Raw genomic sequence first — 12816 nt, 5'->3', positions numbered from 1 at the left:
TCTTCATAGCAGTGATCATAAACTTCAAAAAAAAAAATGTGAAGGATTTGAAGTGAATACACACGTCTGTCCTTACCTTACAGATAACAAGGACTACGACGCTTACCTGTCCTACACCAAAGTAGACCCGGACCAGTGGAGCCAGGAGACCCGTGAGGAGGAGCGCTTTGCACTGGAGATCCTCCCCGATGTTCTGGAGAAGCATTATGGGTATAAACTCTTCATTCCAGACAGGGACTTGATCCCCACAGGAAGTAAGCTCTCTCTCTCACGGCGATGTCACGTTGTGTCAATTGTTTTGTCAGTTGGTGTTGCTCGTGTTGTCAGTGCAGTGGTGATTTGCCTTCTTTTTTGTGTTGTTGTTGTTTTTGGTCACGCATCTGTGTTGTGGCATAACGAGACCTGCAAGGCCATCATTGTTTTTAAGTTTGTCATTGTGAAATGAGCTTTTTCTAACCATTGGCTGAGCGTACGTGCATCAGAAAGCAAAGAGGAGACATTTAGGTGTTGTTCAGTTAGGACATTCAACCAAAATATAAGAAAATAAGACAAAATAAGAATCACTTAGCCCAATGTTTCCCAATCCTGGAATTCTGAGGACCAGGATTAGGAAACACTGACTTAGCCTATACTCATACAGGATTTTTACATTGTATAAACCACTTTTAATTAAATATTTTCCACACCTTTTAAGTCCCTAAGGTCTCTAAAAGTTGTGGTTTCCCCCACAGTTAATAAAATAATGTAGAAAAAAAATGAGAAGAAAGAACAAAAAGAGTACTCGCTAAAAAAAAAAGGTGATTTACACTATTCCCATTCCCGTTGGTCAGCCCTGTGGTGTGTTTTTCACCCATGTGTGAAATGTGACGCTACAAATGCATCGAAACCAAAACCAGTGAAGTAAGAAGAAATTAAAAAATACTGAACGCATTTAAGCATTATCCTGGAAATAACGCATTGCTGCCGAAAATAAAGAAATTGAAAAAGAAATAAGCGTGTTCACCTGGGTCACTCACGCTGACCCCAGACTAATAAAAAAAAAACCTGCATTAGAGTACTTTGACCTGGCAGTTAATGCCGCTTAAACACATTACACCTGGTCAAAAACCAATTTAAATCCAGTATTAGAGTCGTTTTTTTAGCCCAGTGGGAATGGGATAATAATACCTGCTGGGGTTGGTTCCTGCAGCTACACTGACCTGCTTTGTCTTCTTTGTAAAACTTAGTTAAAAAACACAACCATACATTGTTCCTTAGAAATACTCACTAGAGGTCTGGAGTCACTGGTTGTTTCTCTATGTGCTCAAGTATGAGCAGTGTATTATCTTCACTGTGCAAAAACCTGTGGGAGGCACAATAGCCTTTTAATACATGTGCAGCATAATTAGCAGAAAGAAGGAGCCCTATCATTAGAACAATCCACGGTCCTTCTCCGGATCCACACACACACACACACACACACACAAACACACACCAAACCTGTGCATGCTGCTGTGTAATGATGTACAATCACGTAGCTCTTCCTGCATGGATCCAAATGCATGTTTTGCTCCAGTGTATTTCTAATGGAGCCTCTCCTCATGCCCCGTGCTTATCTTTGATTAACTAATCACACAGATGACTCTGATAATATCATTATGTTATTAGCTGTCATTGCGATACTTGCATCTGCCTGTCTTCCTGCACATGCCGACATTACTAATTATCCTCAGTGGCGCTGTGCCGAGGTTTTAAACTGAATCCCGTGCTATGATTATGTGCTCGATGCAGGGGGACTGATGTAATATGGGAAAATGGCATAAAAACTCAAGGATCGGGGGACACGAAAGTGCTCCTCAACTGCAGCTCACTGTCGCATTGTGTCCATGTGCAAACATTTGGTTTGCAGTGGGAGTGTGTTAGTGTCTCAGGAGCTGTTATGATGAAGCATAATCCTCAGCTATAGATTAACACACTTTGGCCATTAGGGTTATTTTTATGTCAATAATCCCTCACTTGAGCTGTGAGTTATTGCACAGTATGATGGATTATTTAACACATGTTTAAAGGATAATTTGTGATTTTTGAAGTGGAGTGTTTATGGGGTACTTATATCCATTGTTGCCGTGTGACACAGTAGTGATGAGACAGAAATATGGCAGCAACCCAAATATTTTTTGAAAACCACACCAAAGTCCATAGAGAAAATCAGCAATTGTACATGAGTGCGCAAAGGAGTTGTTGATCCGTCGATGCATCCATGAACACACGCACTTGTTGCAGCCCAGAGTAGTTGTAATGGAGCAGCCAATAGGAGCAACTGCTCTCTCTGATATGTGCTGTGTTTGGTCAAAATCTACAGATTCAGCTGTGAGGCTGTGAACAGAGCTGTAAACAGTAGTCGTAGTAATGTTTTGGTGACATCTTGGTTAATAAGACCAAAGAAACCTTTACCTTTAAGACAGCTTAGACTGAAAGTGTCATAGCTTTTATGAGGTTGAGCCCTTTAGTCAAGTGGCAAACCTGTTTTGTTTTTTTTCCTGTTGTATTTGCCAGGTTTCATTGAGTTCACACCTGCCCACTTTCGGCTGCCTCTCCTCACAGGATGCTCACCAAGTGCATTTAACATTTAACACACTCGCAAATGATTGTATAAGTACCTCATATACAACCACTCTCCTCACAAGGACCCACCTTGAAATAGAAAGCCACATCCTTGTCCTTTTTATGCTACATGCCCCATATTAAACTGGAATAAACTGGTATTGACGATTACTGTTTAAAAATCGCCCGTGGAACAAAAACACCAGTGGACACATACAGTTTATGCCAGATCCAGCTCCCCACTTTGACTGTTTTCTTATTTTAAAATGCTTTTATTGTACTTTGACATTTGATTCTACGTTAAATGTAAATATCTATGTTCAGGTTTCACCAATGATCATTTCCAGGATGACACACGACTACTTAGAGGTACTTTTTTTTTTTCCCGATTTTTTTTTACTTCCAGAACAAGTCAGTAACACAAAACGATATTTTATGTACACTTTGTCTTTCTGTCATCATTTATAGGTTAATATTAATCTCTGAATTTATGCCTCACAGGCCCATTTAAATTTGTATTTTTATTACTAAGCAGTTTTCACTGATCTATGATTTTTCCATTAACAGGGCCATTATCTACAACCTAAACAACTTATAGACTTTTTTTTTCACTCAGAGAATTTGCTGAATAGATTTTGCTGACAAAGAAATATGAATAATATGTTGTCTATCTTCTTACTGCCACATGTTTGCAACAAGTGGTTATTGGTCTTGCGTTGGAGTATTCAGGAAAATAAACTTAAAACCAAGCAATGTCACATATAAAATATATATATATATATATATAAATGATGAAAATGCAAGGTTATAAGTTGACACTGATGAAAATCTGAGCTGATTTCTGCTGGGTGAAAACTGGAGATAAGGATTTTCTAGCTGGTAGATGTTAGCCTCACAGTAAAGACGACGTTTTATTGACTGACAAATAAGACCCGCAGCTACTTCAGATGTTTTTATTAAAAGAAATTGTATGTACTGTATATTCACTTAACTATCTTGAAATGAGAAATCAAAGAAATGCTGCTCAAAATGCCTGTATTGCATTTTCTTTATGGTTTTTTTTTGTTGTTGTTGTTTGTTTTTTTGGTTCAACATCTTTTTTTAGATCAGGGCAAGAGTGATTTTTTTTCCTGTACCATGTAATTTAGCATTGATTTTGTGAATCAGCCATTACACTTTGATTGTAAGACTTGTAAGGTCTCTGAGAGGAGGAATGGAATCCACAAAGCTATAAAGTGTCGCCAGAGCAGGGCAGATTTACGTCAAGTTTAATCAATTCAAAACATAAAATGAAACTACTACTCATTAGCTAATTATAAAGCGTCCGTTGATCCAGTCTCGTTCCTTTCTTTCTTTTTCACTCGTGATAAAATAAAAATTTGCTTGATTGGTTTAACGTATACTGAAAAGCTACAGCGGAGTTTTAGCTGCAGGGAGGCAATTATCAACAACATGAACTCTCAGGTTGTGCTTCTAGAGGCCGACAGAGAGGAGATATTTACTTAAACAGCAGCAGAAAAATATACACACAGTTTAAGACGTAATCATATTAACAATGACCTGAGCAGCCGAATTTAAAATATTAATTGTAAACCTGCTGGTGAGAGATGAGTGTTGTATGTTTTTAAAGGATAACGTTATTCTCCTTGTTTCTTTTTTTTCCCATTATTCTGTACAAATACAGTGCATTGCTGCAGAGGTTATAGATGTTATTTAAGTTGGAATATATAAACACATTTTATTGTTTTATTTTTCTCAGGCCATGTCCCTGAATGAGTGGTGACACTGCAGAATTTTGGACTTTGACAGATGTTTAATTTAGAACCACTAAATTGGAAAGCTCAGAAATCCCACTTTTCTCATCTAAAGTTAATTGGTTTTGTTTGTTTGGAACTTTGATGAAAGGTGGTAGTTTGGTAAACAGACGCAACAAGGCCAAGAGAGTTCTTCAAATAGCCTTTCATCACATTTTCATCATCCATTAGCAAATAGGAACCAACCCAACTTGTGTTTTTTCACATGGTGGTATTAATACAATGTGGTCTGTGTGTCCGTCTGTGTCTGTGTGTCCAGCCTACATCGAGGACGTAGCGCGCTGCGTGGACCAAAGCAAGCGTCTCATCATTGTCATGACGCCCAGCTATGTCGTGCGGAGGGGGTGGAGCATTTTTGAGCTGGAGACGCGGCTGCGCAACATGCTGGTGACCGGCGAGATCAAAGTCATTCTGATCGAGTGCGCCGAGCTGCGCGGCATCATGAACTACCAGGAAGTGGAGGCACTCAAACACACCATCAAGATGCTGACGGTCATCAAGTGGCACGGGGCACCCAGCAACAAGCTCAACTCCAAGTTCTGGAAGCAGCTGCTCTACGAGATGCCCTTCAAGCGCATGGAGCCCCTGAGCATCTCCCACGAGCAGGTGCTGGATGTCAGCGAGCAGGGCCCCTTCAGCGAGCTCCAGACCGTCTCGGCCATCTCCATGGCAGCGGCCACCTCCACCGCCATGGCGACGGCACACCCAGACTTGCGCTCCACCTTCCACAACTCTTGCCACACTCAGATGAGGCAGAAACACTATTACCGTAGCTACGACTACGACCTGCCACCCAGCGGCACGCTCCCACCGCTCTCCTCGCTAAGCAACCAGCACACCTACTGCAACATCCCCATGACGCTCATCAACGGACAGCGGCCACAGTCCAAGTCGCCGCGCCAGCAGAGTCTGGAGGAGGCCCACGGCAACAACGCCATGCTGCCGCTGCTGCCCCGAGAGACCAGCATATCCAGCGTCATCTGGTGACAGACATGGGGTCACTTGTGGCGGACTGTGGTTCTGTATGATGTCCAACTCTAGAAGGTCTCACCTCTGGCACTAAGACCCCGAAACACACCAGAGCCAGAGGAACCTGATTGGCACTAAAGCCCCGTTTCCACCAAGTGGTACAGTTTGGTTCATTTTGGCACATTATGCAATTATTTGTGTTTCCATCGTCAACCGTTGCAATGGGTACCAAAATAACCGATCCGTACTGTCCCAGGTTTTGGCACCCTTCCTGTGGGGTACCGAGCGCAGTAGGGCTGTCACTTTTTCCAAAAATCAAAGTACTACAAAGTTTTTATTACTGTAATACCAATTATTTTATTATTATACAAATTACAGAAGGATCAAAAAAATCCTTGAATGGGAAATCACTGGTTTTATGAGGGATTTCTCTTTGCAGAGAGAGGAATCTCCTGCATCTCCAAGATGCTGTCGCTGCTGTGGCCGCCTTTGCCAAAGTGTTTCAATTTGTATTGGTCCCCAAACATGATCTCCATCGAGCCTGGGCAGCAGCTGCCTTTCCCATGATAGGATAGGAAACCTTATATAAGCCCTCTGCTGGATTCTAATAGGTGCTTAGGAGACTTTTCACGCTGGTTGTTACAGCTGGAATTTGGACGTTTCATCACACATTGCAAATAATATTGAATGTGGAATAAAAAGTGACAGCCCTAAAGCACAGTGGTATGGCTCCTCAAGGGCAAAGCTAATAGATAGCGTGTAATGATGGACGTAGACATTCAGTTGCAAATCAACTTTCATTTTAAGCATCAACATTTGTGATGGGACCGGCGCCATTTCAGATATGTCACCTATTGGACAATATCATTTGTACCGTGCTAAATTTGCCTCTCAATTTTGTAAATAATTTACAAAATAGACAACATGTTCAATTGAAGAAGAGCTGAAACAAGCGGTAGATTTCTTTTTGCGACCAGCGGAGTCGCCCCCCTGGTGGCTAACTGACACTTGTGGCTACTTCCCGGAGGCTTTACTTTCCAAACCTGAATGCTGTGTCCATTTTTACATAACAGTCTAAGGTGGAGCTAGACACACTGCAGTCCTTTGATTGGTCGACAGAGAGTCATCAGTTCTGCGCGATGGTAGGTGGAAACACAAAACCTAACATCTTTAAACTAGCTTTAGACAAAGCTTGTCACATGATAAGAAGAAAGAGCACAGAGATGCTGGATGTCCTCTATGGTTGACTATTGTTTACTGTATCATGTTTTTCTTTGTGGAATTTATTGGCGGGCTACACTGAGTCACGCTGGTATGAGGTCATTTACGAAGCTCACCATCAGGCCCACACAGCCCGCCCTGGATACACTTGCCGGATCAGGGTTTAACCGTTCCAAACCACACCGTGGCACGCTGAACTGAATTGTTCCGCTTGGTGGAAATGAGGCTTAAGCTACTTGCTGCTGTTTGAATTTGATCCAGGAAACAACAGGGGGAGGGAGGGGAGGGACAACAGGGTGTGAGACACTCTGGACTCATCGGCAATGGACGTGGTGGCAGATATATATATTTTTTTGCTTCAGTTTTGGTCTAATAAGAGCTTTTATTTAACCTGAACAACAAAAAAAAGAAGCAAGGAGAACTTTTTTGTATGCCTGTATAAACATTTACGTAACACAAGCCAACACCTATGATACTTTACCCGGAGAGTCGAGGAATACAGGGTCCTGTATATACGTTTTTCTAATTCTTTGTAGCATCAGTGTTTGGGACTTGTTTTTCTTTATGTTTTAATTTTCACTTTTATTTCTTTTCGTTTTAGTTTGTACAAAAAGTGAAGCAATGGCCTGTGAGATGTGTTGGTTAAAAACTGTGTTACCTTTATCTTAATATGTTGGCTGGTTTAGTTTATAAAGCTTTTAGGTTTTTTTCAGGTGGGTTGGGGGGGGGGTGCGGGGGTGTTGATATGTCGCAGCTTCTGTGAGATGACAATGAGCTGGTTTGGAAAATCTGATCTGGACTTAACCTGAATATGCAAAACTTGGAGTCCAGGAAAAAGACAGGAAAAGATGAGTTGTTTCCCAAACCAGTTGTTGCGGAATGATTTTCGAAAAGTCGTATCTGTGAAGGCGGGATATGAAGAATATGGTGCTAGGCTTCACATCTCTCATGTTAACATTTACTTAAAAAAAAACAAAACAAACAACCTTGTTATTTACCTTAACAGATGATTATATCACTGAAACTTAGTTATGTGTATTATTTTATGAAAAAAAAGAAAAGTCTATTTTTGTAACAGAGGGATATTTGCATCGAAAAGTTATAAAGACTGAGAAAGAACGAACTGAGGAGACGTAATGAAAAGAAGATTTTTTTTGTTAAATGGAAGTGCATAGCTCAAGAAAATCTATCCGTTTTTCACTAAATGTCTTATCCTTACATTTAAAGAGGGAAAAAAGTTTGTGTTTTTATCATTAAATGCAGAGTTTTGCAACAATGGACGGCAACTCGGCAGCTCATTGATTTTATTGTCATTGCAGCGATTCCCAGTTGATTTGACTATCGATGATGTCAGTGCAGACGGAGGAGAGGAAAAAAAACATAACATCCACTTACTGTACCGAGGTTTTCCTCCGTAGGACCAAACAGGGCTGTCCAGGGCTAAACTGTTATCTCTGTGTCTCATTTCCTAATTAACGAAAGCTGCGTTGTTGTTTTTTTGTTGCTATTGTGTTTGCGCTCTGAGAAAAATAAAATAGGGCTTACACACGTGTCACTTTTGAACACTTGGCGTCCAAAAGGTTCGTTCCACAAACAAGTCTTAAAATACCTAACAACAGTTTCAATATTTATCAAATATTTTAGATGACGTAATCAACTATATTTTTTGACAGACTGACCAATAATCATCACTTTTAGAGAGAAAATATATTAGAACTAAACTCTTTTGAAATAAGATGTAACTAATGATTAAGAGAGAGAGAGAGAATGTATTAAAAAAAAAGGAAAAGGAAATTAAACCCTGGAGTATATTAAAAGTACACAATAAGAAAAAGTTACTCAGACCAAAGCGAGCTACAGTGAATCATTCATCTGCCACGCAACACCTAATGTATGTCATAATCATTCAGTGCCATAAAATATGCAAATTAAAGTTAAATTAGTAAACAATAAAAAACAACTTATTTCCCTTTTCTACTTTTAGCTTCTTGCAATCTTGTCTTTTTTTTATTTATTTTTTTTGCTTTTTGGATATTTCCGAGCAGGTGTGGTCACTCGAGGTCATTGTGTGGAGTGAACGATCTTCGCCCGGGCCTGTTTCTGATCAGACACCACTCCACCCACTTCAAACGTAAGAGGAGCTTCAGAGCAGACGAGCGCCTCGTGCTCTTTGTGTAAATATAATCAAGACAATAAAGTGATTTAAGATGAAGACAATCGAGCCATATTCATGAAAGCAGTGGTCGTCGTTCACAGGGCCTCTCTGAGAATAAAAAAAAAAGCCCCTGAGGTTACCGGGACAAATCTTCAATCTTTGATTTTTGCTTTGTGAAAACAAATGTTTGCGTTCTCTAACATGGGGCGAATTCACATTTTTGTTTCATGATGAATTATTGGCAAAGTGGCTTTGATGGTGAAAATGATGAATACATAGCACAGAGTTATTCCAGGCACTTTCATGAATCTGGAGACGTCTCTCCTGTTTCGGATTTATTTTCTAATATGTATCTGCAATGTTCAGTCAAAGAGATACTGTTATTATTAATAAAACCACATGGTAGTGTGATTTCTCTATCCTGTGTGTGTGTATGTGTGTGTGTGTGTGTGTGTGGAGTGGGAGCTCTGCATTTGCTTGCTGAAAACACCACCTGGCTCACTTAGTTTATGGAGAGGCAGCGCAGATTGCTGACGATGGCCGGATCTCTCTCTCCTGGCGTGGAGCCGATGCGGCCCCAACCGCCATAACTCTGCCGTCTCCTGTAAAACCTTGAAACAACAATCAATATGTTGCCTTTTTCCCACTCACAGACTGAATCAGCGCAGCTTTGTTTTAAAATAAGACTAAATCAGGTGAGTCGGTGCAGTGAGAAACCTCCATGTCCTCGTTGTTTGACCTCGGTGCACGCAGCTGCTGCAGAGCAGGAAGTGGGTGTTTTACAAGATGCACTTCTCATTTTTCCTGTGATCATGCACATGCCGAATATATCTTAGAGCTCACATTTAGCCACGTTGATTTTTCCGTGTCTAATGTATTCCGCCAGCGTGAACGTCTGAAAGTGTCGAGCTGTTTCAGGAACACAAGTGGAGAATGCGGTGAATCAGTCGCATGTGTCGACTTCATGTACACAGCCTTTTCAGTGTCAGTAAATCTGTCATGTTTATTGTCTCGGAGAGGAAAAAAAAAAAAAAGGAGCTCTTTTCTTCCAGCACGCTCGCAGGCACATAAACAATCCCTCTCTTATTTTATTTTGTTTCCCCCTCTTCTGCCTCAAAGCGTTGTCGCCATTTACTTGTTTTGCTGCAAAGCAACATCCTTGGAGAGAAAGTACACAGACAGGAATCATGAAATAACATCAGTGTGTGCTAATTAGCCTCAATGAACTCCCCATAATTCAATTTAGATTAGCTGAGTGCTTGTTTAGTTTATTCAAATTTGATAGTGCACTGAAATGTAACAATTTGACTGTTTTTTGCAACATGTCGAGTGTCTGTTGCTTTACACAAAACAGAGCAGAGCAACTGCAGGTGATTTCTCTTTGTCTCACTTCTTGTGGAGCTTTTAACCATATTATATTATATTATATTACATGAAATCCTTTAGCAGTGTGTCCATCTATAATGGTGAGGCTGCAGCATTCTAGCTTCTTGCAGTATCTGTGGTGGGTTGCAGAGGGATTGACTCTATGCACGACTCCCATCATCCTGGTTTTCAATAAGCCAGCCCAGCAATGCACGGATTCTCCTCAGTTTGGTGAAGTGTGGCTGTGCACAAAGGATACTGCTGCTAAGTAACATTAACTTAAAAAGTCCTCTTTTTGGCAGAAGTTGTAAGTTATGCTCCGCGCATATAGTCAATTGATGGTTGAGTGGAAACATTTTCTGCAGCAGCCGTATGAACACAAACCAGAGGAAGCATGATGTTGCCTGCAGCTGTCTCGTTCTCCAGCAGAAGCCATGTTTGAATAACCTGTAAAGCTGCCTGATGTGTTTTGTCTGAGCTGACACGTTGCCATATGGTGTGTGTGTGTGTGTGTGTGTGTGTGTGTGTGTGTGTGTGTGTGTGTGTGTGTGTGTGTGTGTGTGTGTGTGTGTGTGTGTGTGTGTGTGCTGCACTTTCATCCCCAAATGAAATAGTTTTCACTTCATTATAGTGTCACAAAATAATAAGTTCCCCAAACAAAAACCTGAGACGAGGGGGTGAGAGGAGAGGAGAGAGGTGAGGTTCGCAGCAGAGAGAGCGAGAGAGAGAGAGAGAGTATGTGTACTGTACACACACAGATGTTTTGTGTGTTCCTCTGCTTGCGCACACACACACACACACAGTTATAGGTGAAGAGCATTACTCAGGGTGGCAGGTCTACCATGGCCTTCTATGTCCCACAGGGCCTTGTTACTCAGAGCTCTCTGCTCTGTGCCCTGTGTCACATGTCTTCCACTTGAGGAAGCAGGCCAATTGTCTGTGCATGGATAGGTGTGTGTGTGTGTGTGTGTGCATGAGAGAGCATTTGAAGAAGGGATGCAGATGTTACAATTAAGAAATGATTACCTTGTGTTCATTCATTATTTGTAAGTCTTAGGATAAAACAATACATGATCATGGATTATGCTTTTATCTTCACACACACACACACACACACACACACAGACGGACTTCCTCTTTCATGTCGAGCCCTTGCCCGAGAAAACAGGTGAGTGGTGCTGTCATTATTTCTACCATTGTGTAGGTACGTTTTGGTTTATAAATAATAATCTCCTTAATCCATCTACTTAAGACTGTTGGTAACATGTTGTAGACGTTTGAGAAGAGTATTCTCACGACAGAGTTGTATTTACACATATTGTGGTAATCTAACCGTTTGCAGTGTTATCTCAATAGGAGCTGAAGCAATTGTATATGTCATTTTTCTATTTCTAGTCTGCAATTATGAGCAGAGTTTGTTCATTCAGTTTGAACTGATTTAAAAGAGTCAACCGTTTTGGTGAGTGTAGTGCGTATGACAGCAAAGAGAGGGCGTGCGGCAACTCTTGTAAACATGTTTAAATATTTATTGATCTTTTTTCAATTAAATTTCAGTAAAGGCCTTTCTGGTTAAGTGCTGTTGCATCAAATTATGATGATTTCTGCTTTTTTGTTTGTTTGTTTGTTTTATTAACAGTGTAACGCAGACATCTGTGTTGAAGATGCAAGTTATGGACTATTGTTGCTTTGTGCAATAGTAGCTCCACCTCTAATAATGCTACGCCTTAATTGAACAAATCAAAAATGGCAGCTGAAATAGTGTACATTTAAAAAAAAAAAACATAAAATGGAAATGTTGGGAAATATTGCCACCTGCTGGACAAATTATTTCCTGCATCTTATTGCAGAGAATAGGATACATTTTGCAATTGCCATAAAAGTATTATAAAAGATGATTAAATGAACCTTAAAAACACACACACACATTTTTTACAAATTGCCTCTGAAAACATTTTTATTTTTATTGACTTTTTATATATATATATATATATATATATATATATACAGTATATATAAAAAGAGTCATTACCAGATTTGTTACCAGATTTGTTCTGTGCATGTGTGATGTGTGTCTAATTCCTGTCTTAACAATTTACTTATTTTTTTAGTTTTAGTAGTTACTTCTATCAGACAAATACATGGTTTTGTTATGTCGTTTTAGTAGGCCTACTTATTATTAGAAAATAAAAGTTTTGTTGTCTTTTGTTTTAGTAATATAAGTGAGTAGTGACTAAAAACAAGAGACGCAGCTGCTCCTTGCATGAACCAACTGACCAGACTTTATTGTCTTCCTTTACATCAGTCACTCAGTTCATCTTACATACAACAATTCCTATCAACCTGATTCTATAAAATAAGAGCCACTAAATCTAATACTTCCTGTGTAAAAATGTATGCCATACTGTGTCATTACTCTAATCAAACAAAATACATGTTCTGTATTATATCTTTCATTTTCTTTAACTCTGTAAAGTAAAACATTATATCACAAAATCACTTTTTGGCAACCGGAATACTGCACGTTATGGTTGGCACTAGCCCTTTACAGGTATTTCACCTGGCAGATTTCTTTATTTATTGTCTCCTTGTCACATGTGAGCCCAAAACTATAAAACATCAGATTTCAACATGCGTGAGTGTAATGATGGTGTTTGTCTCAATCTAGTGGTTGGTTTAATTCACTGCACTTTTAAATGAAACCTTCAACAC

At 40.1% G+C, this 12816-nt stretch overlaps 1 protein-coding gene across 3 annotated transcripts in view; it reads left to right on the top strand.

Annotated features, from left to right (window-relative positions):
• LOC131448985 (interleukin-1 receptor accessory protein-like 1) overlaps positions 1 to 9161 on the top strand; it is a 238457-nt gene extending 229296 nt beyond the window's left edge. For 2 of the 3 annotated variants that reach the window (XM_058621857.1, XM_058621846.1), the window contains 3 exons: positions 84 to 254; positions 2908 to 2952; positions 4657 to 9161. In XM_058621857.1, the coding sequence (XP_058477840.1) occupies positions 84 to 254; positions 2908 to 2952; positions 4657 to 5384 (944 nt within the window). In that variant the 3' untranslated portion in view covers positions 5385 to 9161. The remainder of the gene's footprint in view (positions 1 to 83; positions 255 to 2907; positions 2953 to 4656) is intronic. The other variant, XM_058621867.1, reaches the window with a different exon arrangement.
• Positions 9162 to 12816: the final 3655 nt, after the last annotated feature.

Source organism: Solea solea, chromosome 2 (assembly GCF_958295425.1).
Source record: "Solea solea chromosome 2, fSolSol10.1, whole genome shotgun sequence".
NCBI lineage: Eukaryota > Metazoa > Chordata > Actinopteri > Pleuronectiformes > Soleidae > Solea > Solea solea.
The sequence above is the reverse complement of the archived record's forward strand: the minus strand, read 5'-3'. Positions and strand labels throughout refer to the sequence as shown.